At 44.5% G+C, this 24,486-nt stretch overlaps 1 protein-coding gene across 5 annotated transcripts in view; it reads right to left on the bottom strand.

The window, feature by feature from the left end:
• OSGEP (O-sialoglycoprotein endopeptidase) overlaps positions 1–24,486 on the bottom strand; it is a 54,477-nt gene that overhangs the window by 3,165 nt on the left and 26,826 nt on the right. For all 5 annotated transcript variants that reach the window (XM_073554739.1, XM_073554738.1, XM_073554742.1 and 2 more), the window contains exons 8-11: positions 9,955–10,020; positions 9,194–9,284; positions 8,592–8,667; positions 7,972–8,070 (exon numbers count right to left, since the gene is read on the bottom strand). In XM_073554739.1, the coding sequence (XP_073410840.1) occupies positions 7,972–8,070; positions 8,592–8,667; positions 9,194–9,284; positions 9,955–10,020 (332 nt within the window). The remainder of the gene's footprint in view (positions 1–7,971; positions 8,071–8,591; positions 8,668–9,193; positions 9,285–9,954; positions 10,021–24,486) is intronic.

Genomic DNA, 24,486 nt, shown 5'->3' on the forward strand with positions numbered 1-24,486 from the left:
ATTCTGCAAGCACCTTCTCCAAGTCCATCGGAGCACCTCCAACAGTGCTTGCCGGGCCGAGCTGGGCAGATTCTCTCTACACCTAACGGTTCTAAAGAGGGCACTGTCAGTCCGGGCTCACCTACGTAGGAGCAATCCAAGCTCCCATCACCATAAAGCCCTGACACATGTAGGGGAAACAGAAAAACCAGGACCCTCGGAACAGCTCACCCAAACCCAACCTGACCAGAAAACCAATCACAACAACCTGACAAAAGCCGGAATCAGGAAGATGGTAGACGAAGGCCAGGAGAGGTACGTAAGTGACTGGAAGAACAACATCATCAGCTCACAGAAACTGACCATGTACCAGAGTCTACAGAGAGACTACAGACTGGCTCCATACCTGGAGAAACTCTCGGACCCCAAAGACCGCAAGATCCTGAGCCGGTATAGACTCAGTGCCCACAGTCTGGCCATCGAATCCGGCCGACACAGGCAGAGCTACAAGCCCAGGGAGGAAAGACTGTGCCAACACTGTGACCAGGAGGCCCTGGAGGATGAGACCCACTTCCTGCTACACTGCTCCAAGTACTCAGCAGTGAGGGACACTCACTTCAGGAGACTCTCACATCTCTTCCCGGATTTCACCACCATGAAGGAGGAAGAGAAAACATACATCCTGCTGGGGGAAGAAGAGAGAGCAGTGGAGATAGCAGCGCAATATGTGAGCGAATGCCATAGACTGCGAGAAAGAGAACTATGATATGCCATGGACTTCTATGGCACCCACCCTGGATATGCCCCAATCCCCCATCCACCTTCCCTATGCCATGGACTTCTATAGCCTCATCCTGGATCTGCCCCCATCCACCTTCCCTATGCCATGGACTTCTATAGCCCCATCCTGGATCTGCCCCATCCACCTTTCCTACAGCCCCTTCCCAACATCCCTACAGTCCCTATCCCTATTCCCTTCTGTACACTTGCTTTGGCAAAACTAATGTGTATTTATTTAGTCCTGCCAATAAAGCTGCTTTGAATCTTGAATCATGTAGTGTATATATATGTGGTATGTATGTAGTATGTATGTATGTATTATGTGGTATGTATGTATGTATTATGTGGTATGTATGTGGTATGTATGTATGTATTATGTGGTATGTATGTAGTATATATGTATGTATTATGTGGTATGTATGTAGTATATATGTATGTATTATGTGGTATGTATGTAGTATATATGTATGTATTATGTGGTATGTATGTAGTATATATGTATGTATTATGTGGTATGTATGTAGTATATATGTATGTATTATGTGGTATGTATGTAGTATATATGTATGTATTATGTGGTATGTATGTAGTATATATGTATGTATTATGTGGTATGTATGTAGTATATATGTATGTATTATGTGGTATGTATGTAGTATATATGTATGTATTATGTGGTATGTATGTAGTATATATGTATGTATTATGTGGTATGTATGTAGTATATATGTATGTATTATGTGGTATGTATGTAGTATATATGTATGTATTATGTGGTATGTATGTAGTATATATGTATGTATTATGTGGTATGTATGTAGTATATATGTATGTATTATGTGGTATGTATGTAGTATATATGTATGTATTATGTGGTATGTATGTAGTATATATGTATGTATTATGTGGTATGTATGTAGTATATATGTATGTATTATGTGGTATGTATGTAGTATATATGTATGTATTATGTGGTATGTATGTAGTATATATGTATGTATGTATGTTTTGGTTTTTTTTTTACATTCAACACATTAGCCGGATGATGGGACTACTACTGTCCCATCATTGGCTAATGTGTCAGTCACTGTCATTGTAGCAGGCATCACCCGATGAGACTTGTAGTCCCATCGGACGATGCCTGCACAGACCCTCGGCAGGCCCGCACAGACTCCGCCCACGCACCGCCCACACTCTTCCCCCCTCCCGAACTGGATGTGCAAGTAAAGAAAGGGTTTTTCATTCCGATATTTGTGCCCCATTGACTTGCATGGGTTTCCGGTATCGGAATCGGCGATACCCGATATTTTTGGGGTATCGGTCTGATCCAATCCGATATTTCCCCATATCGGAAGGTATCGCTCAACACTAGTGGTGAGCACTTTGAACCCCCAAGGGCTTCACAGAAGTTATAATGCCTGGACGTGAAAATAAAAAAAAAAAACGTATTTTTTCCACAAACATGATCATTTAGTCCCCAATTTTTTTTATTTTCCCACGGGTACCAGGAGAAAGTGGACCCCAAAAGTTGTTGTCCAATTTCTCCTGAGTACACTGATACCCCATATGTGGGAGAAAACTACTGTATAGGCACACGTCGGGGCTCGGAAGGGAAGTAGTGATGTTTTGGAATGCAGACTTTGATGGAATTGTCTGCGGGTGTCATGTTACCTTTGGAGAGCCCCTGATGTGCCTAAACTATTGAAACTCCCCACAAGTGACCCCATTTTGGAATCGGCGATACCCAATATTTTTGGGGTATCGGTCTGATCCAATCCTATCCGATATTTCCCGATATCGGAAGGTATCGCTCAACACTAGTGGTGAGCGCTTTGAACCCCCAAGGGCTTCACAGAAGTTTATAATGCCTGAGCGTGATGGAATGGTCTGCGGGTGTCATGTTGCCTTTGGAGAGCCCCTGATGTGCCTAAACTATTGAAACACCCCACAAGTGACCCCATTTTGGAAACTGGACCCCCCACGGAACTTATCTAGATGTGTGGTGAGCACTTTGAACCCCCAACTGCTTCACAGAAGTTTAAAACGCCCAGGCGTGAATTTTTTTTTCCACAAAAATTATATTTTTGCCCCCAATTTTTTATTTTCCTAAGGGCAACAGGAGAAATAGGACCCCAAAAGTTGTTTTGCAATTTGTACTGAGTAGGCTGATACCCCATATGTGGGGGTAAAACACCGTTTGGGCGCATGGCAGAGCTTGGAAGGGAAGGAGCGCCATTTGACTTATTCAAGGCAGAATTTGCTGGAATTGAGATCAGACGCCTTGTTGCGTTTGGAGAGCACCTGATGTGCCCAAACAGTGGAAACCCCCCAATTCTAACTCCAACCCTAACCCCAACACACCCCTAGCGGGAAAATGGAAATACATTTTTTTTTAAATTTTATTATTTTTCCCTAACTAAGGGGGTGATAACGGGGGGCTTTTATTTACTATTTATGGTGGTTTTTATATTTGGCAGCTGTCACACGCTAAACGACGCTTTTTATTGTAAAAATAGTTTTTGCATCACCACATATTGAGAGCTATAATTTTTCCATATTTTGACCCACTGAGTCATGTGAGGTCTTATATTTTGCGGGACGAGTTGACGCTTTTATTGGTATCATGTTCGGGCATGTGACATTTTTTGATCGCTTTTTATTCCGATTTTTGGGACGCAGAATGAACAAAAACCAGTGTTTCATGAATTTCTTTTGGGTGGTGCGTTTACACTGTTCCGTGTGCGGTAAAATTGATAAAGCTGCTTTATTCTTGGGGTCAGTACGGTTACAGCGATACCTCAATTGTCATTTTTTTATGTTTTGGAGCTTTTATGCAATAAAAACAATTTTAACCCCTTTAACCCCCGGTACACCGCGATCGTGTTTGATCGTAGTGTGCAAGGGGTTAACGTGTCGGGGGCGGTCACACATTGTGCCGGGTGTCAGCTGTGATAATCAGCTGACACCCAGCAGCGATCAGCGGCGCTCACCACGTGGGCGCCGCTGTACGCTGTCACGTACTATCCCATCCCTGGGAATTAAGTCCCAGGGCACATGGACGGGATAGTACGTCACATGGCAGTAAGGGGTTAATTAAACACAGCTGGACTCCAATGAAGGAGTAGAACCATCTCAAGGAGGATCACAAGGAAATGGACAGCATGTGACTTAAATATGAGTGTCTGAGCAAAGGGTCTGAATACTTATGTCCATGTGATATTTCAGTTTTTCTTTTTTAATAAATTTGCAAAAATTTCTACATTTCTGGGTTTTTTTTCCAGTCAAGATGGGGTGCAGAGTGTACATTAATGAGGAAAAAAAAAACCTTTTTTGAATTTACCAAATGGCTGCAATGAAAGAGTGAAAAATGTAAAGGGGTCTGAATACTTTCAGTACCCACTGTATATGGTTGGAGGGGTTGCCAGCGCTGATACCCTGAAGGCGGCAATATAAATAACCCGAAAATTCAGTCTGAATGGTAGAGTGGTTGTGCTGCACTGTTTTTAGCACTTTAGGCCCAAATGGGCTTTACTCTGTTTCAAGAATGCAATATATTTTAAATTAACTAGATTAAAGGGTAAGTCTTATATACCACTCATCTGCTATTGCACAACTTATCATTTAGTGGTCTTTCCCATGCTAATACTCAGCAGTAGCAAGGGGTAAGAGAAGCTACCCAGGCGCTGCACCACACTCAGCTTTGTACACAGCATCTCTTAGTGGCACAGCTTTATTTGTAACAAACTTAAAAATGCATCAAAAGCAGGAGCAGACACAGACAGAATGGGGCCCCTGTGCAGGAACAATATACGGACCCTTTGCAGTTCTGTAGCTGATCATAATGCACCATTCAACCTGCTTTGGAGGTAGAAACTTGCCCCTTTCCCTTAGGTCCCTTATGCAGCTGTACAGGTTGCACCAGTGGAATATCTGCCCCTAATCAAAAATAACTACTTTTGGTGCATTAGAAAATGCAATATGAATTGCACTTTTTTGTTGAAAACAAGCTAGATAAATGTCATTTATTTGTGCAAAAAAACATATGTGCATCTCACTAGACATATTTGTAAAGTGTCTAGGAAAAGCGCTGTGGATTTGAGAGGTCTAAAATGCACCAGATTACAGGATTATTAGCATGAGGTCAGACATTTCCGCCACTTTTCCCTGTGAGTAGCAGTTGTGTATGTCCCTCTGGGCCCCTCCAGTCACTTCCTCGGTCACTTTGCCACCTGACTTCCACAATTTCCAGCCTCATCATGGGAGACTTTAACATCCCTATTGATCCGCTCTCCCCATCTGTCACTCATCTTTTAACTCTTCTCTCGGGTTTCAGAGCTTATCAACTCTCCTACACATGAAGATGGGAAAACTCTAGACCTGATCTTCTATCCGCTCTGCTCCATGCATGATTTTTCTAAACCCCTCTACCGGACTCTGATCCCAACCTTCTTTCATTTTCTATCAAGAACTGACACCCCACTCAGGACAACCCACTTATAGAAATATACATGCCTTTAACACCCAGAAACTAAATGAAGAATGTGCAGTCATCATTGGCTCCAATCTCCTCCCTCTCATGTCCTGACTCTGCAATATTTCAGTATGTTTCAAAGCAAAGTGCCCTGGATGAAGCTGCACATCCTACACATAGAACAACTTGGTAAGCATGATTTAAACATACAACTCTGCCCTTCATCTCTCCAAACAAGTCTGCTTCAACACACTCAAAGCCTAACTATTCTAAACAACTTTTTCTTTTCCAACAGTTTATTGGGTTTTTAAATTTAAAGTGTAGGGAGGGACGGAGAAGGAAGGGCAGGGAGGGGGGGAAGGAACGAGGAAAGAGGGAAGGAGAACTCAAAACAGAACATACATAACATATAGTTAAAGGCTAGCAACATTTTAGCCTGAAAAGCAAGGGAATCATCCCTTGACAAATAGCAGTATCATAAAGTCATAAAGATACACGGATCAGAAGAGACAGTGCAACGACATAACATATCATAGGCCTAAAATCTGGTTATTAGATCTATTTAGACTAGTGAGGGTGGAAAGGCCTGGTCCCACCTAGACCATTTCTGGTAAAACTTACCAAAACTATTATTAGATAAAGCAAATTTAAGTTCCAGTGCTCTGTGTTGAGAGAGTAATTTGATTATGAAACTAGAATTGGGTAAGGTGGGGCTTTTCCAATGAAAGGCAATACAGTTCTTAGCCACCATACAAATGTGTAGGACAATAGATTGCAGAGTTCTATCTAAGCATTTGGTATCCAGAGAAAGTAAGGCCAATTGAGGTGATAGAGTAAATGTAAAACCTGTGAGTTTAGAAATAATGGTAGAGGAAATCTCAGACCAGAAAGCCGTCACTGTAGGACAGCTCCAGAAAACATGTAACAGGTCCCCCCTGAAACCGCATGTTCTCCAGCAAAGTGGAGAATTTGAAGAGTTCATATGAGCCAATCTAGATGGTGTGTAGTACCATCTGGAGCACACTTTGAAGTGCGACTCCAGAAGGGGCATAGAAATTGTGGCATTGTTGGAAAACGTAAAAGCATCTTCCCACTCCTCTGAGGAGACAGAAAGGCTGAGGGATTTCTCCCAAGCATTCATATAAGAACTCTTAGTTACAGATGAATCTTTATTAAAGCAATTATAAATAAACTTATGTCCCCAAAAGATCCGGTGCATTGGGTTGGTCATAATCTTTAAGGACGCCTCTGAAAATCTCGGTTTCTTGTTAAGAAACGTCTTTGCGTATTCTTTTAATAACATGTATTCGTGGAAGGCGGAGGATGGTACTTTGAATACAGTTTTAATAGAGCTGAAACTTAAAAGGTTAGGACCCTCCGAGATATCTCCCAATGTTCGGATGTTAAAGTCGGCCCATTGATAGCGTGCGGTAAGACCCAGGAAAGAGTAAATAAAGGCTATAGGTACTTTATGTAACGTAGACCGTTTCTGGCTACGACTGTCAATTCTAGCTATTTTGTACCAAGCCGAAGTAATTGCTTGGAATAACGGATGTGACTGTTCGCAGGTCGGGAGATTGGAAATGGCTTTATTGATCAGGACTTTAGGGTGTTTACCTTTATTGATTTCAATTTCAAGATCCAGCCATGCGGGAGCAGGAAGATCTGAAAGCCACGGAGCACTTTGCTTTAATAAAAGTGTATGGTACTGGGCAGTGATGTTCTAAACAACTTTTTGACACTTTTCATTCTACCCTCAGTCCTAGAGTTCAGGCCCCAACAACTATCCTTAGTGCTGACGATATGGTCAATTATTTGGCTGTCTGCTCGACACTGCACAAGCGCATCTCCACGAGACACACTGCGCAAGCGCGGGAATTCAAAGTGGATTCAAGTTCCATCTGCGCAACCACAGGAACATCATTCAAATTGTGTGGGCGGCGACAACTGTGACTAAACGAAATAAACACCCCTATGACTAAATGAGCAGTTACAATCTCACTATTTTAAGTGATTTTTGCACATGATTACAGCGCTGTTTTTAATCACAGCATCACAAACAACGCGCTGTGGACAGCTTAGATGCTGAAAATGACATGACAGTTCCCTTTAAACACGCCAGCACAAACCCATTACTTAAAAAAAACATCCCTCGACCAGAACTGTGATGCTAACTACAGACCTGTCTCTAATCGCTCCTTCATTTCTAAACTCCTAGACAAATTGGTCCACTCCTGTCTAATCCACCATCTCTCAGATAACTCTTAAGACAATACTGAATGTGCCCTCACTAAAGTCTCTAATGATCTACTAACAGCTAAATCTAATGGTCACTACTCCCTGCTGATTCTCCTGGATCTCTATGCAGCATTGGACACTGGATCACTCGCTCCTCCTCACTATGCTTTTATTAATCTCAAGGACACGGTTCTCTTGGTTTTCCTCACTGCCTCACAAAGTCACCATGTAACATCTGATGCTGTGAATTCTACTGTCTTCACTTGGAAGATAACACACTGAGTGCCACATTCCGCCACATGTGTACAAACTGCGAAAGCATACATATGTTTAGGGGACATTATGATACATAGTCTCATCATTAATGTGTGGCTGCTTGTTTTCTTACATAAAAACACACACAAAGGGGATGAGGATTAATATTTGTTATATTCACTTCTCCACTTTCCTACAAAAATGAAGCCTTCAAGTCAAATAATACTAAACTTGTAAGATACACTGACCGCTGAGTTATCCAAGAATCTTGTAGTGCTGTGACTTGCCCTGACCGGAACATTTCCCATCCTGCTTGAGCAATCATTGCGCCATTGTCAATACAGAACCTGTCAGGTCCAAAGATATAAATGTACATATAATGATCTTTACACAGCGCAAACATAATACAGTAAAATGACAACTACTGTATATCAGAAACCATATGGGTCTATGGCGTATCGGAAAATCTGCTTGTAACACACGTTGAGTATTTGCAGCAGATTTTCCTGCACCTAAAGCAGAGATGGCGTGATAAAAATACTCATGTTTTTCACTTTTTTCCCCCTATTCATTTGAATGAGTGAAAACGTTGGCAAAACACTGAATCAACTGACACGTTGCAAATTTGAAAAAACGCTTTAAGGGTTCAAAGCTGCAAGTAACGAATGAGCAGCGGGAGATTTTGGAAATCTCATCCACTTTGCTGCTCTGTAAAGTAAAGCACAGCAAAAATACAGTGTGTGAACAAGCCCTTACAATGATAAATGTGGGCCTATGTGATTAATGTGAAGGAAAGACAGATATTTTACATATAAAAATCCAGTATTTGAATTGGAAACAATGAACAAAATGATTAGATCGCTCTTACCTTTCATCTGTAGCAAACAGCTTGGCCCCTCGTTCTTTGCACATTGCTTCCATCATTTTTTGCAGTCGTACATTACCTGTGTATTTAAAATGAAGGCTGAGCTGCAATAATTGTCTATTTTCAGACAGTAACTGTATATTGTTTAGGAAATAGTGAAAACACAAGTTAGCACAAGTGACTTGGAGCCATACAGCATGGATTGCAGCTGGAGAACCCATACTAACATTCTACCTTGTACAGTATACAATATAAGTGAAGACTGTTTAATAAACCCCATTCAGAAAAGGTATAAGATGTCGCCAGTGGGTTCTAGGCATGCTGTGGATTTCCAAATTTGCACTAAGCCCTCTCTGTTGTAGATTTCTGCTGCAGTTTACATATTGCAAACTAGCACTTGGCAAAATGTCTGCTCACAATTAAAGTAAATTCTGTAGGTAACGCGAGTTTCATTGTCCATTTCTAGGCCAAATCTGGCCTGTATCTTTTATGCAGTGAGGGAACTGCAAACCCGTACACTAGATAAGCGGTCTACAGATACTTGATGTATCACAAAGCCCAATGATCATTACCCCATATTTACTTTCCAGTCCCTTGTTACTTACATCCAACGCCACCCACTATTAAAACTTCTTGTGAACCACAATGAGCCATAGCACGCTCTGTTATCTCCACAAGCATAGAGAAGAGGGTTTCCTGTCAGGGAAAAAATGTGCAATTGTTTGGAAAGTCAAGCAAGTGTTCAACAAAATGACCTATTTTTACAAAGTAAAACTATATGTTGAAACGTTTTTTCTAAATGTAGATCTCTATTATCCTATTTTCTGTACATGATTATGGAAGCAGTCAGTTACTTTGACTAAGCTGTTGCTCAAAGCTGTGAACAGCAGTTCAGAGCTTTCCATTACAGCTGCCACACTCACACTGAAAACCTCAGAAAGACAACTACAATGAGTTGTTGTGAGTCCTGTGCAGAGGGAAACCTGTCACAAGCAGGAGGCAGGGAAGACAGGTAAAAGCTACATCATATAGAATACACTGATACTCTAGAATGAGGCAGGCCAACATTTCTGTCACTCATCTATTACTTGTTCCCATTGGATAGGACTCAGCATGGCCAGTGTAGGGGTGATAAGCCTCCCCTCTATACAACTAAAAAACTAAAAAGAATTATCAATGTTGTATGCTGAATTGGGGACTCAGAGGGAAAAAAAAATCAAACACAGCCTAGAAATGGCACATCAACTATATAGCCAAGGCATGCACAAAATCCTCTACATTATATTTAAAAAAACATTTTCTGCACAACATAGAGAAAATGTCTGCGTACGGTTAAGTTTTTACTCAGATACATATAAGTATTAACCTGTAGGGAGAAGCACAGATCTTCAGGTGTACACTCTCCTGATGAAAGCATCTTGTGTGTAACATCCTGCAAATAAAATGAAAAAAATATATGTGCATGTGATTATTTACACACAAGTTACAGATAATGCAGGATTGTGAGACTCATTTAGAATAAAATGCCTTCATAATGTTGACCGAGACGACAATAGGAATACGATTCATGCAGAGTATGGGCACTCACTTACAAAGATGTCTTTAGTGCTGGTACAGTAAGAATCGGGCATAGTAGATCAGGATTATTAGAACGATTTAGACTTGGGGCCAGACTACAGTGTGAACTCTGAGCTACCATTCATCTTGCACATGTTTACTCTGAAGCTGATGGGGCAACCATCATCATCCTCACCAGTGCTATATGCCAATTAAAGCTAAAAGTCTACATTTAACCCCTCCACCACTTTGGGATTTTCTAGTTTTCAGTTTTTGCTCCCCTTCTTCCCAGAGCCATAACTTTTTTATTTTTCGATCAATATGGCTGTGTGAGGTCTTATTTATTGATTTTACTATATCACCTACTGGAAAATGTGAAAAAAAAATCCAAGTGTGCTGAAATTACAAAACAAAGTGTAATTCCACATTTATTTTTTTTTTACCATGTTCACTAAATGCAAAAACTGACCTGCCATTATGATTCTCCAGGTCATTACTATAACATAGATACCAAACGTGTAGTTTTTTTTTTATTTAAGTGGTGAAAGAAAAGTCCAAAATTAGCAAAAAAAAAAAGCCATTTTTCAAGACCATTTTCATCTGGGCCTGGGTTAGGGCTTACTTTTTGCACACCGAATTGACGTTTTTATTGATACCATTTAGAGGTAGATATGAGGTTTTGATTGCCTGCTATTGTGATATTGCTGCAACCAAAATAACTTAATTTTGGCATTTTTATTTTTTTTTCTCGTTACGCCACTTACCGATCACTTTTTTTAAGATTTTGATAGATCGGGCATTTCTGATATGTGTATTTTTCATTATTGTTTTATTCTGAATGGGGTAAAACTTTTATTTTTTTAAAAAACTTTTTTTTTTTCTCCTTCGCGTCATTGGGGGACACAGGACCGTGGGTGTATGCTACTGCCGCTAGGAGGCTGACACTAAGTGAACAGAAAAAAAGTTAGCTCCTCCTCCGCAGTATACACCCTCACGCTGGCTCTAAGCGAACCAGTTCATGCTTAGTGTCCGTTGGAGGCACACATGTCTGTTTTTTCAGACTATTTTTTCTTTTTTTTCTCCTCATTCCCCATAGGGGAAGATGAATTAAGGATGCCTGCACCGTCCGTTTAACAGCCCCCCCTCACCTCTAACCTGGCGGCTCTTTAAGCGTTCTTGAAGCGTTCCATATTTTTAGTATGGAGTATGGTAAGGAGGGTGAGCTGGGAGGGCTCCAGCAGCGCGGCGTTACTCCTTGGCAGCGAGGGCCCGGCATCCTCATCCTCATCTGGGTGCAGCATCTGGCTACAACACTAGCGCCACTTCTGGCACACGACACCCGCATCCCGGTGCAGCACGCCACCCCAGTGTCCTCCGGCCGGCTCCAGAACTTTAGGCCCCGGCTTCGGCCTGTACTAAGCTGCGGATCGGATGTCCTGCCCCCAGGCGCGTCTACTTCCGGCGGGCCCGCCCACACTCCGATGCTTCACACAGAGGCACCGTTTTTGAATCCCAGAGCAAGCCGCAAGGCTTACTGCAGCCCTCCAGGATGCACAGGACCGGGGTAAGTGCTGCACCCCCATATGCAGCGCCATTTTCAGAGGCTGCACTGATCTTTTCAAAGCTACACTCTGCATATACACCGCCTCGGCAACTGCAGTCCATATCAGTTAAGGGGTACAGCATGTCCAGAAGGGCCAAGACTCACACGGTGCTATTTACCTTATGTACCTCTAAACGGTCCGCTTTTCCACAAGCGCAGAGCAAGCAATTATGCGAAGCCTGCGATTCAGAACGCGCCCAGGAGCCCTCCGCTGCGACCGAGCCCAGTGTACCTAGTCCCCCTGAATGGGCTTTGTCTCTGTCGCAGTCTATGGCATCCCTAACTAGAGAAAGAGTCCCTCCAGACCCTAAACAGGGGTAGGGACAATGTTTGCCTGTCTTGGATAGATCCTTCACCTCACAGGAGCCATCGGCCTGCAGGGGCCGCTCTCACTCTAGACAGATGCGGGGGAATCTAACCCATACGGCGTCTCCTGGCCCATCCGATGCCTCGGCATCCATAAGCTCCGTCTCTCGCTTACCCTCACCAATGTACGATAGCGAGCAGAACTCTGAAAATGATTCGGATGGGCCCCTCAATTTGGATGCGCCTGGTTACCAGGAGACAGTCTCATTGAGGCCGTCAATCAAGCCCTAAAGATCCACCTTGACCACAGGCCACAAGGTGTCATTTACAGTAAATGGGCCAAACTGCCTCAGAGTGCTCACCGCTCACCCAGAGTTTGAGGACATAGTGCAGCAGCACGGAATGGCCATAAAAACGTTTCAGGTCAGAAGGCACTTGAAGCAAGATACCCATTTGCCCCTGATCTCTGCAAAAAATGGGCAGAATCCCCTCTAGTAGATCCACCTGTGTCACGCTTAGCTTCCAAAACCCTGCTATCCTTACCTAACGGATCCTCTATCAAAGATCCCACTGACCGCCTCATAGAGAGTCTTGTTCGCTGAGTTTTTGAAGCTTCGGGGTCAGCTCTCTACCCTTCCTTCGCGGCAACATGGGTAGCTAAGGCCATGGTATCCTGGTCTGAGTCTTTAAATAGAGCCCTGAAGGGTACTGACATTCCACCTGAGGTAGCTGATCTTGCGAATCAGATTGCTTTGGCTGGAGACTACTTGATTAACCCCTTCCCGACCTTTGACACAGCGTATGCGTCATGATAGTCGGTGCCAATCCGACCTGTGACGAATACGCTGTGTCATAGGGGGATCGCGTTCCTGCTTCACCCCAGGGGGGGTGGTTTAGCCCCCCCCCATGGCTACAATCGCTTTAACTGGCTGTTAAAAGTGAAACAACCAATCAGAGCGATTGCAATAATTCACCAATGAAATTTGGTGAAATATTACAATCCAGCCATGGCCGATGCTTCAATAGCATCGGCCATGGCTGGAGACCGAGATCTGACCCCCCCTCCAAGACTGCGATCTGCCGCCGCCATTAACATCTGCTCCCCTCCCCCTTCCCTACACTCCCCCCTCACCCCCCCTGTACCTCCTATGTCCCTCTGGCCGTCCCAGTGTCCCGCCGTCCCAGGTCATGGGCGCCGCCATCTTGGAAAATGACGGGTGCATGTGCAGTGCGACCGTCGCGCTGCAGATTCATTCATTCATTTTGTTCACTGTGATAAACTCTCACAGTGATAAAAATAAAAAAAAAGTAAATTAACCCCCCTTTATCACCCCCATAGGTAGGCACAAATAATAAAATAAAGAAAATATTTTTATTTTTCCATTAGGGTTAGGGTTGAAATTAGGGTTGGAATTTGAGTTGGGGTTAGGGTTGGAATTAGGGTTAAGATTAGGGCTAGGGGTGGGTTGGGATTAGGGTTAGGCTTGTGGTTAGGGTTAGAGTCGGGATTAGGGGTGTGGTTAGGGTTACGATTAGGGTTGGGATTAGGGTTAGGGGTGTGTTGGGGTTAGGGTTGGAGTTAGAATTGAGGGGTTTCCACTGTTTAGGCACATCACGGGGTCTCCAAATGCGACATGGCGCCATAATTTATTCCAGCCAATTTTGCGTTCAATAAGTCAAACAGTGCTCCCTCCATTCCGAGCCCCAACGTGTGCCCAAAGAGTGGTTTACCCCACATATGGGGTATCAGCGTACTCCGGAAAAATTGTCCAACAAGTTTGGGGGTCTAATTTCTCCTGTTACCCTTGGGAAAATAAAACATTGGGGATTAAAAAAATATTTTTGTGGAAAAAAAATGATTTTTTATTTTCACGGCTCTGCGTTATAAACTTCTGTGAAGCCCTTGGGGGTTCAAAGTGCTCACCACACATCTAGATAAGTTTATTGGGTGGTCTAGTTTCCAAAATGGGGTCACTTGTGGGGGGTTTCCACTGTTTAGGCACATCAGAGGCTCTGCAAACGTAACATGACGCCTGCAGACCATTCCATCAAGTCGGCATTTCAAAACGTCACTACTTCCCTTCCGAGCCCCGACGTGTGCCCAAACAGTGGTCCCCCCCACATATGGGGTACCAGCGTACTCAAACTGGACAAACTGGACAACTTTTGGGGTCCAATTAATCATGTTATCCTTGTGAAAATAAAAAATTTTGGGCTAAAAATCATTTTTTGAGGAAAAAAAAATATTTTTATTTTCACGGCTCTGCGTCATAAACTTCTGTGAAGCACCTGGGGGTTCAAAGTGCTCACTATGCACCTAGATAACTTCTTTAGCGGGTATAGTTTCCAAAATGGGGTCATTTGTGGGGGAACTCCAAAGTTTAGGCACACAGGGGCTCTCCAAACACGACATGGTGTCTGCTAACGATTGGAGCTAATTTTCCATTCAAAAAGTCAAATGGTGCTCCTTCCCTTCTGAGCCCTGCCGTGCGCCCAAACAGTGGCTCCCCCCACATATGGGGTACCAGCGTACTCAGGACAAACTGGACAATTTTTGGGGTCCAATTTATCCTGTTACCCTTGGGAAAATAAAAAATAGCAGGCTAAAATATTATTTTTGAGGAAACAAATGATTTTTTATTTTCATGGCTCTGCGTTTATAAACTTCTGTGAAGCACTTGGGGGTTCAAAGTGCTCACTACACATCTAGATAAGCTCCTTGGGGGGGTCTAGTTTCCAAAATGGGGTCACTTGTTGGGGGTTTCTACTGTTTAGGCACATCAGGGGCTCTGCAAATGCAACATGACGCCCGCAGAACATTCCATCAAAGTCTGCATTCCAAAATGGCGCTCCTTCCCTTCTGAGCTCTCCCATGCGCCCAAACAGTGGTCCCCCCCCACATATGGGGTATCGGTGTACTCAGGACAAATTGAACAACAACTTTTGTGGTCCAATTTCTCCTGTTAGCCTTGTGAAAATAAAAAATAGCGGGCTAAAAAATCATTTTTGAGGGAAAAAAATGATTTTTTATTTTCACTGCTCTGCGTTATAAACTTCTGTGAAGCACTTGGGGGTTCAAAGTGCTCAACTCACATCTAGATAAGTTCCTTGGGGGGTCTAGTTTCCAAAATGGGTCACTTGGGGAGCTCCAGTGTTTAAGCACACAGGGTCTCTCCAAACGCGACATGTTGTCCGCTAACGATTGGAGCTAATTTTCCATTCAAAAAGTCAAATGACGCTCCTTCCCTTCCGGGCCCTGCCGTGTGCCCAAACAGTGGTTTATGACCACATATGAGGTATCGGTGTACTCAGGAGATATTGCCCAACAAATTTTAGGATCCATTTTATCCTGTTGCCCATGTGAAAATGAAAAAACTGAGGCTAAAACAATTTTTTTGTGAAAAAAAAGTACTTTTTTTTTTACGGATCAATTTGTGAAGCACCTAGGGGTTCAAAGTGCTCACTATGCATCTAGATAAGTTCCTTGGAGGGTCTAGTTTCCAAAATGGGGTCAATTGTGGGGGAGCTCCAATGTTTAGGCACACAGGGACTCTCCAAATGCGACATTGCAACCGCAAAACATTCCAGCATATTTTCCATTCAAAAAGTCAAATGGCGCTCCTTCCCTTCTGAGCCCTGCCGTGCACCCAAACAGTGGTTTATGACCACATATGAGGTATCGGTGTACTCAGGAGAAATTGCCCAACAAATTTTAGGATCCATTTTATCCTGTTAGGCTAGTTTCACAATAGTGTTCTTGGGCGCAGCACAGGGCCACCGCTAAGCCCCGCCCCCTCCGCTCAGTTCCTCCTCTGATCGCATGAGACTGCATGCGATCAGCGTATCCTATATTTAGCGTTGGATACGCTGATCATGCGCTGGTCTGATTTTGCTGGCGCTGTGCCCTTTTGGCGCTGCGCCCAGAGCACAAAAACGCGTTGTGTTGCATTTCTGTGCTCTGGGCACAGCGCCAGCAAAATTAGACCAGCGCATGATCAGCATATCCAATGTTAAATATAGGATACTCTGATCGCATGCAGCCTCGTGCGATCAAAGGAGGAAATGACTGGAGGGGGCGCGGCCGGGGCTTAGCGGTGGCCCTGCGCTGCTCCCAAGAACGCTAGTGTGAAACTAGCCTTACCCATGTGAAAATGAAAAAATTGACGCTAAAAGAAAATTTTTGTTGGAAAAATTAAAATGTCCATTTTTTCCTTCCATGTTGCTTTAGTTCCTCTGAAGCACCTGAAGGGTTATTAAACTTCTTGAATGTGGTTTTGAGTACCTTGAGGGGTGCAGTTTTTAGAATGGTGTCACTTTTGGGTATTTTCTGCCATATAGACTCCTCAAAATGACTTCAAATGTGAGATGGTCACTAAACAAAATGGTTTTGTAAATTTTGTTGTAAAAATGAGACATCGCTGGTCAACTTTTAACCCTTCCTAACAAAAAAAATGTTGTTTCCAAAATTGTGCTGATGTAAAGTAGACAAGTGGAAAATGTTATTTATTAACTAGTTTGAGTCACATAACTGTGGTTTAACAGAATAAAAATTAAAAATTTGAAAATTGCTAAATTTTCAAAATTTTTACCAACTTTCCGTTTTTTTCACAAATAAACGCAAAAATTATCAACCTAAATTTACTACTAACATGAAGCCCAATATGTCGCGAAAAAACAATCTCAAAATCGCTAGGATTCGTTGAAGCATTCCTGAGTTATTACCTTATAAAGGGACACTGGTCAGAATTACAAAAAATGGCCAGGTCATTATGGTCAAAATAGGCTGGGTAATGAAGGGGTTAATGTGTCCTTAGACACGGCCAACTGCTCGGCTCGTGCAGCCGCGAATGCTATTTCCATTAGAAGAGCTCTGTAGCTAAGGACATGGCGAGCAGACTCAACATCAAAGAAATCCCTAACTTGTCTGCCTTACCAGAGCGGCCAATTATTCGGTTAGAAGCTAGATCAACTCATCTCAGACACCACAGGGGGGAAAAGCAATTTTCTTCCCCAGCAGAGGGTTAAGCGACCGTTTCGTCTCCAACTGCAGACACGTTTTCGGTCCTTTCACAACCCCGGGTGGACCACATCGACCAATCCTGCTGGTTCAGGTCGCTCCACTCAGGGCAGAGATTGTCAAATCGCATATAGATTGTCAAATCTCATATAGATCCAATTCGTTGGGGAAAAGCCGCCCCCACCAGTCCAAATCTAAGGGATCAAGGTCCCATAGATTTTCAACCAAATGACTCGAGGCATTTTCCGGTCGACACCAGCAGAGTAGGCGGTTGCCTGCTCTGGTTTCGCCATGTCTGGTTCACCGTTGTGCACGACGCTTGGGTCAGAGAGCTGGTGTCCACTGGGTACAAAATAGAATTTGTCAACCAACCTCCAAAACAGTTTTTTCTTTCCCGTCCTCCCAGAGCGGAAGCACGAGCTCGGGCCTTCTTCAAAGCCATTGAGTCACTCTGTCACGACGGAGTTATCGTTCCCGTACCGGAAAAGAAAAAATTCCAGGGGTTCTATTCGAATATGTTCGTGGTCCCGAAGAAGGACAGAACTGTAAGGCCCATTCTGGACCTAAAGCTCCTAAACAGGTTTGTCAAAATCAGGCATTTCCGGATGGAGTTCCTTAGCTTCATCATTTCATCAATGGAAAGGGGAGAATTTTTGGCTTATATCGACATCCAAGACGCCTACCTTCATATCCCCATTTTTCCCCTCGCATCAAAGGTTTCTACGCTTTGCTGTCCACGGCCTACATTACCAGTTCACAGCCTTGCCTTTTGGGCTAGCCACTGCCCCCAGGGTGATTCACAAAGGTCATGGCGGCTGTCATGTCCATCCTGCATTCTCGGGGCATAGTCGTCTTGCCATATTTGGACGACCTCCTGGTCAAAGGACCGTCTTTTGAGCTTGCGAGGAATGAGTCAACATCACGTTGAATACGCTTTCCCGCCTAGGGTGGCTGGTAAACTTGAAAAAGTCTTCCCCTGTCCCAGCTCAGAAGATTTCCTTCTTAGGAATGATCTTGGACATCTCCCGAGGGTTGGTAATTCTCCCTCAGGACAAGGCCCTAGCCCTCCATCAGGGAGTCCAGGCACTAGGCCAGCCAGTTCCTTGTGCCATGCGTTTCGGCATGAGGGTCCTAGGGAAAATGGTGGCAGCAATGGAAGCAACGCCATTTACCCAGCTTCACTTTAGTCCGCTACAGCACGCCCTTTTGGCAACTTGGGACAAGAGCCCGTTTTCTCTTCACCGCCCGTGCCGGCTGTCCGCTCAGGTCAGGCAGGCACCCCAGACCATTGGCTGGTGGTCACTACCGATGCCTGTCTCCTTGGCTGGGGAGCTGTTTTTCATCACCAAACGGCCCAAGGACGTTGGTCGCCTCGGGAATCATTCCTCCCGATTAATCTCCTAGAAATGCGGGCGATCCAGCTGGCTTTGCGGCATTTTCATCATCTCCTGGCGGGTCGCCCTGTCCGGATTCAGTCCGACAATGCCACGGCCGTGGCTTACATCAATCACCAGGGGGGCACCCACAGCAGGGCGGCCATGCGTGAAGTGGAACACATTCTCTGCTGGGCCGACAGGAATCACTCTGTGATCTCGGCAGTCCACATTCCAGGCATAAGGAACTGGGCGGCAGACTTTCTCAGCCTTCAGGGTCTTGCGTCCGGGGAGTGGTCTCTCCATCCCGAGGTTTTCTGACAAATTTGTCAACGTTGGGGAACTCCGAATGTGGATCTGATGGCCTCCAGGTTGAACGCCAAGGTGCCCGAGTTTGTTGCTTGGTCCCGGGACCCAGAGGCCATCGTTGTGGACGCCTTGGTTCTGCCGTGGAACCAAGTTAGTCTCCCGTACGTGTTTTCCCCGTTACCACTGCTTTCGAAAGTCATCAGTAAAGTCAAGTCAGAAGGGGTCCCAGTTATCCTGGTCGCCCCAGACTGGCCTCGTCGGGCACCGTATGTAGAGCTGGTACAGCTAGTTGCTGAGATCCCCAGGCGGCTACCAGATCGTCTGCAACTACTTTCCCAAGGTCCGATCTACCACCAGAACTCAGGGGCCCTGTGTTTAACGGCCTGGCCGTTGAATCCTGGATCCTGACCCAAGCCGGGTTCTCCCGGGATGTGGCCACAACAATGATTAGCGCCCGGAAGCCCACCTCGGCACGTATCCATCACCACACCTGGAAAGTCTTTTTTGCATGGTGCAGAGACCACCACAGTCATCCTCCGCTCACTTTCTCCATTCCCAACATTTTAGAATTCCTTCACACAGGCCTGGACTCGGGTCTAGCACCAAGCTCCCTCAAAGGACAGATCTTCGCCTTATCCGTCCTATTTCAGCGCAGGATTGCTTCCAATCTGCAGGTAAAGACTTTCATTCAGTGGGTCTCCCACGTGGTACCTCCCTCTGGACGCCTGGGACCTTAACCTGGTCCTAAGTGCTCTGCAGGAATCTCCGTTCAAACCACTGCAGGATGTCTCATTAACATACCTCTCATGGAAAGTGGTTTATCTCGTTGCTATAACGTCAATCAGGCGGTTTTCGGAGTCGAGACTGTCGAGCCCCGTTTCTGATCTTTCACCGGGATAAGGTGGTTCTCAGACCGGCCCCTCCTTTTGTGCCAAGGGTCGTTTCCTCTTTTCACATTAAAGAAGACATTGTCTTGCCCTCGTTTTGCCCAGCACCAGTACACAGTGTGGAAAAGGCCCTTCATGCATTGGATCTAGTGAGAGCTCTCAGGAGGTATGTGTCACAGACGGCATCTTTTCGTCAGACAGACACGCTGTTCATGCTCCCCGAGGGTCGCGGGAAGGGACTCGCTGCCTCAAAGTCGACTATAGCCAGGTGCATTAATTTGGCTATTCAGGAATCTTACCATGTCAGGGACATACCTGTTCCAGCAGGGATCAGGGCACACTCCACACAGGCGATGGGCGCTTCTTGGGCCCTTCGGCACCAGCAGAACAGGTTTGCAAGGTTGCAACCTGGTCTAATCTGCATACATTTTCAAAGCACTACAATATTCACACTCAGATTTCAGCAGATCTGAGTCTGGGTAGAAGGATTCTCCAGGCATCGGTAGCACACCTATAGACAGTTGGTACTTATGGCTTAATCCGTAGGGTCATTTTCCCACCAAGGGACTGCTTTGAGGCAAAGAAGAAATAGGGATTTTTGTGGTACTCACGGTAAAATCCTTTTCTCTGAGATGCTTATTGGAGGACACAGCACCCACCATCTTGGCCTGATGGCTCTTTTTGTTTTCCTTTTTGATAGGTGGGTTATTTTCTTGACATGTCGTAACTGAGTTAAGGTTGATTTTTTTTGTTCTCCTACTGCTTTTGCACTGAACTGGTTCGCTTAGAGCCAGCGTGAGGTTGTATACTGCGGAGGAGGAGCTAACTTTTTTTCTGTTCACTTAGTGTCCGCCTCCTAGCGGCAGTAGTATACACCGACGGTCCTGTGTCCCCAATAAGCGTCTCGGAGAAAAGGATTTTACAGTGAGTACCACAAAAATCCCTATTTTTTAACTTATTACCTTCTTCAATAGTCCCCGAAGGAGACTTGAAGCTGCGATCTTATGATCGCTTGGGCTTTAGCCCTGCTATGTGTGGCACAAATGCTCATCTGCTATGATCGCCGGCCACTAGGCGGCGCTCATAGCAGATCAGCAATGATAACCACAGACCCCAGGTTGTCATACCAACCCACCGGCGCACCGCGATCATATGATGGGGCACTGATGGGCAGACCTAGTGACATGCTGTTAAATGCCACTGTCAAGAGTTTTTATTTAAATTATGCTGCTCTCGGATTAAGTTGCAAAAAGCTTGTGACAAATTCTTCTAACAACCTATAATATACATTTTCTTCAAAGGTCACTAAGGAAAGTATGAAACTCTTAAAGCTTGTTTCATTCCGGGCAGATCCCAGCTGTATTAGGCCAGGTTCACATTGCGTTTGGGCCACCGATCAGTGGCTCTATTGGGGGCCCTGAAAAATGAGATTTGGGTGGAACACCCCAACCCCCCGACGGGCTATTCCCTGTAATAAGGAAGACAAAGTCACTTTTTCCTTTGTCTGACATGCATCTCAATAGTGTCTGTCTTCTTAAAGAAGTCACAAAAGCGCGGTCAACTAAGCTTTTGTGCCCACCTAAAGAAGGAAGAAACTGCTGATATTGAAGGTCAGACAGAGCAAGTGATTTTGTCTGCTTCAGTAGTGAAGGTGCCCATTGGGTGTGGGTACCCACCTGAAGCATGCTTTTCCAGGCAACAGATTAAGAACCTGACAGAGCCACTGATGTGCGCCCCAAACACAATGTGAATATAACCAGCATCTGTAGCTTTCTCCCATTGCTGCAGTTTAACTATTTAAATGCTGATGTTAATTAATGATAGTGTAAGGGGGACGACGGGACCGAGGGCACCTGCGTGCCGGGTCCGGAACTAGAAAGGCTGCATCCCCTGTTCACGAGGGGGGAGCTTTAGTGAGGCGGACCTTCCCCTGTTGCCTGGGGGAAGCCCTAGCGAGGCGGAGAGATAAAAGAGAAAAGTGCGTGCAGCAGAAGAGTCTGGAGCGAACAGAGGGCAGCGCGCAGTCAGTGACGGCACGCAGAAGTGGGTGTTGGACGTCTAGGAGACTGGGACTCATGTCCAGAAGTTGCCCTACCCAAGACGGCCGACGGCGAAGATCCGCTCACCCCTCTGAAGGTCCTCCTAATTGGAGAGAACGGCGCCCTGGAAGAAATGGTACAGAGAGAAGAGAGGAGTCGCACCCAGAGACAGACAGAGGGACGACGTTGGACGTTGATAAATGAGGGAGAAGGCGTCGTCTGCCTACAGTAAGATGTCTGCGGTACTCAGGTGTGCTGAGGTGAATCTGGTGAAATGCCGAATTGGATCTGACAGACCTGTCTGTGAGGATCAACCCGAAGGGGAAGAAGAGGTGTCTACCCGAATAGTCCACTGAAGTGCGTCGCATCCCTGCCTGTTACAAGATCCCGAAGAAGGAAAGTCAAATGTCCCTGAAACGCCCACTTCCACGGTTCCAGATTGTGAGGTGGAAGAACCACTTGCTTTGTTATCTGAGATGGATAGTTCACTGCCCGCCAGCCCAAGGGATCCTGACCAAATGGAAGAGAGCGCGACGTCATCAGCAGTCTTTCGCGCAAAGCATTACTGGGACCGGAAGATGCCGGGAGCGTGGAGAGGAGATCAGGGGCCGTCGTAAGGGGAGTATATCTCTGTGCCCTCCCGATCCGATAGCATCGGGCCTCCATCTACTCTACTATATAATCGTCTAATTCTGTCTGATTGTAACGGAAATCCCGCGTTGCTGATTGTAACGGAAATCCCGCGTTGCTGATTGTAACGGAAATCCCGCGTTGCTGATTGTAACGGAAATCCCGCGTTGCTGATTGGTCACACCCAGCCGTCCGCGACCAATCAGCAACGCGGGATTTCCGTTACAAACAGACAGAATTACGATTATATAGTAGATGTGTGCATGGAGACAAAAATCTTGCACATCTTCCAAGTTGTTTTTTTTAGATATCCTTTAGTAAATATGTTGCTACATCATTATATTTTGGTATAATATGATTATATAAATATCAAGATTATATAGACTAGGATAAAAAACCCACAAGGTTTATAAATACTTATTTGTATGTACAAATTGTGTCTAGAACAAGCAGACCCAACAGACATCATTACTGTTTCATTGCCCTTACAATAACATTAGAAATAAAGTAATCAATACAGGCGGGCGGCAGCGGAGAAAGGTTATGTCTGGTGGGTAATAATAAAGCAGTGGAATCTGTAAATTATACAGTACAGGATGCAGACAATAAAATTAACATTACAAAGGTTTCATTGCTCTGCAGACTGATGGAATACTGTACCCAATATGTCTATGGAGTACAAGGCCAACAGATAATCGATTTATTCTAATGAGAAAAAGATTTCTATGTACCAAGTCCCAAAGCCCTCTCTGGAAATGAAAAACTTTTCCTAAAATGCTATATACTATACTCCATCTACTAAAGATGAAGCTTTAATAAAGTTGCTTACTCAACTAAATCTAGAAGTAAAGCACTTAAACCTCAAGGCAAGGTGCTTATATAAATCACATAAAAGGGGGTACTATCACCATCAACTGTGCACCAATGGACAATGCAACGGACAAATCGGAAATATGAAAATAAAGAAAGAAAAAAACAATAAAATGTCCAAAAATTAAATATATAGCAATATTTATTAAGGAATGTACAACAACGTGAGGCAGAGTGGGGAACAAAATACCAAGAGGGGCAATACACAATATACACAAGAGACGACGTTGATCGCATAGTAGTGTGGTAACAGTGGTAGAATAATAAATAAATATCAAAATTGTTATAACCACAATGGTCACAAATAGCATATATACAGTGCCTTGCGAAAGTATTCGGCCCCCTGGAACTTTTCAACCTTTTCCCACATATCATGCTTCAACCACAAAGATACCAAATGTAAATTTTTAGTGAAGAATCAACAACAAGTGGGGCAGAATTGTGAAGTTGAATGAAATTTATTGGTTATTTTAAATTTTTGAGGAAAGTCAAAAACTGAAAAGTGGGGCGTGCGATATTATTCGGCTCCTTTACTTTCAGTGCAGAAAACTCACTCCAGAAGTTCATTGTGGCTCTCTGAATGATCCAATGTTGTCCTAAATGACTAATGGTAAATATAATGCACCTGTGTGTAATCACGTCTCCGTATAAATGCACCTGCTCTGTGATAGTCTCAGGGTTCTGTTTGAAGCACAGAGAGCATCATGAAGACCAAGGAACACAACAGGTAGGTCCGTGATACTGTTGTGGAGAAGTTTAAAGCCGAATTTGGATACAAAATGATTTCCAAAATTTTAAACATCACAAGGAGCACTGTGCAAGCGATCATATTGACATGGAAGGAATATCATACCACTGCAGATCTACCAAGACCTGGCCGTCCCTCTAACCTTTCATCTCAAACAAGGAGAAGACTGATCAGAGATGCAGCCAAGAGGCCCATGATCACTCTGGATGAACTGCATAGATCTACAGCTGAGGTGGGACAGTCTGTCCATAGGACAACAATCAGTTGTACACTGCACAAATCTGGCCTTTATGGAAGAGTGGCAAGAAGAAAGCCATTTCTCAAAGATATCCATAAAATGTGTCATTTAAAGTTTGCAACAAGCCACCAAGAAGACACACCAAACATGTGGAAGAAGGTGCTCTGGTCAGATGAAACCAAAAACAATGCCAAACGATATGTTTGGCGTAAAGGCAACAAAGCTCATCACCCTGAACACACCATCCCCACTGTCAAACATGGTGGCAGCATCATGGTTTGGGCTTGCTTTTCTTCAGCAGGGACAGGGAAGATGGTTAAA

The sequence above is a fragment of the Dendrobates tinctorius genome, unplaced genomic scaffold, assembly GCF_039654945.1.
Source record: "Dendrobates tinctorius isolate UK_male_01 unplaced genomic scaffold, ASM3965494v1 ptg000213l, whole genome shotgun sequence".
Lineage (NCBI taxonomy): Eukaryota > Metazoa > Chordata > Amphibia > Anura > Dendrobatidae > Dendrobates > Dendrobates tinctorius.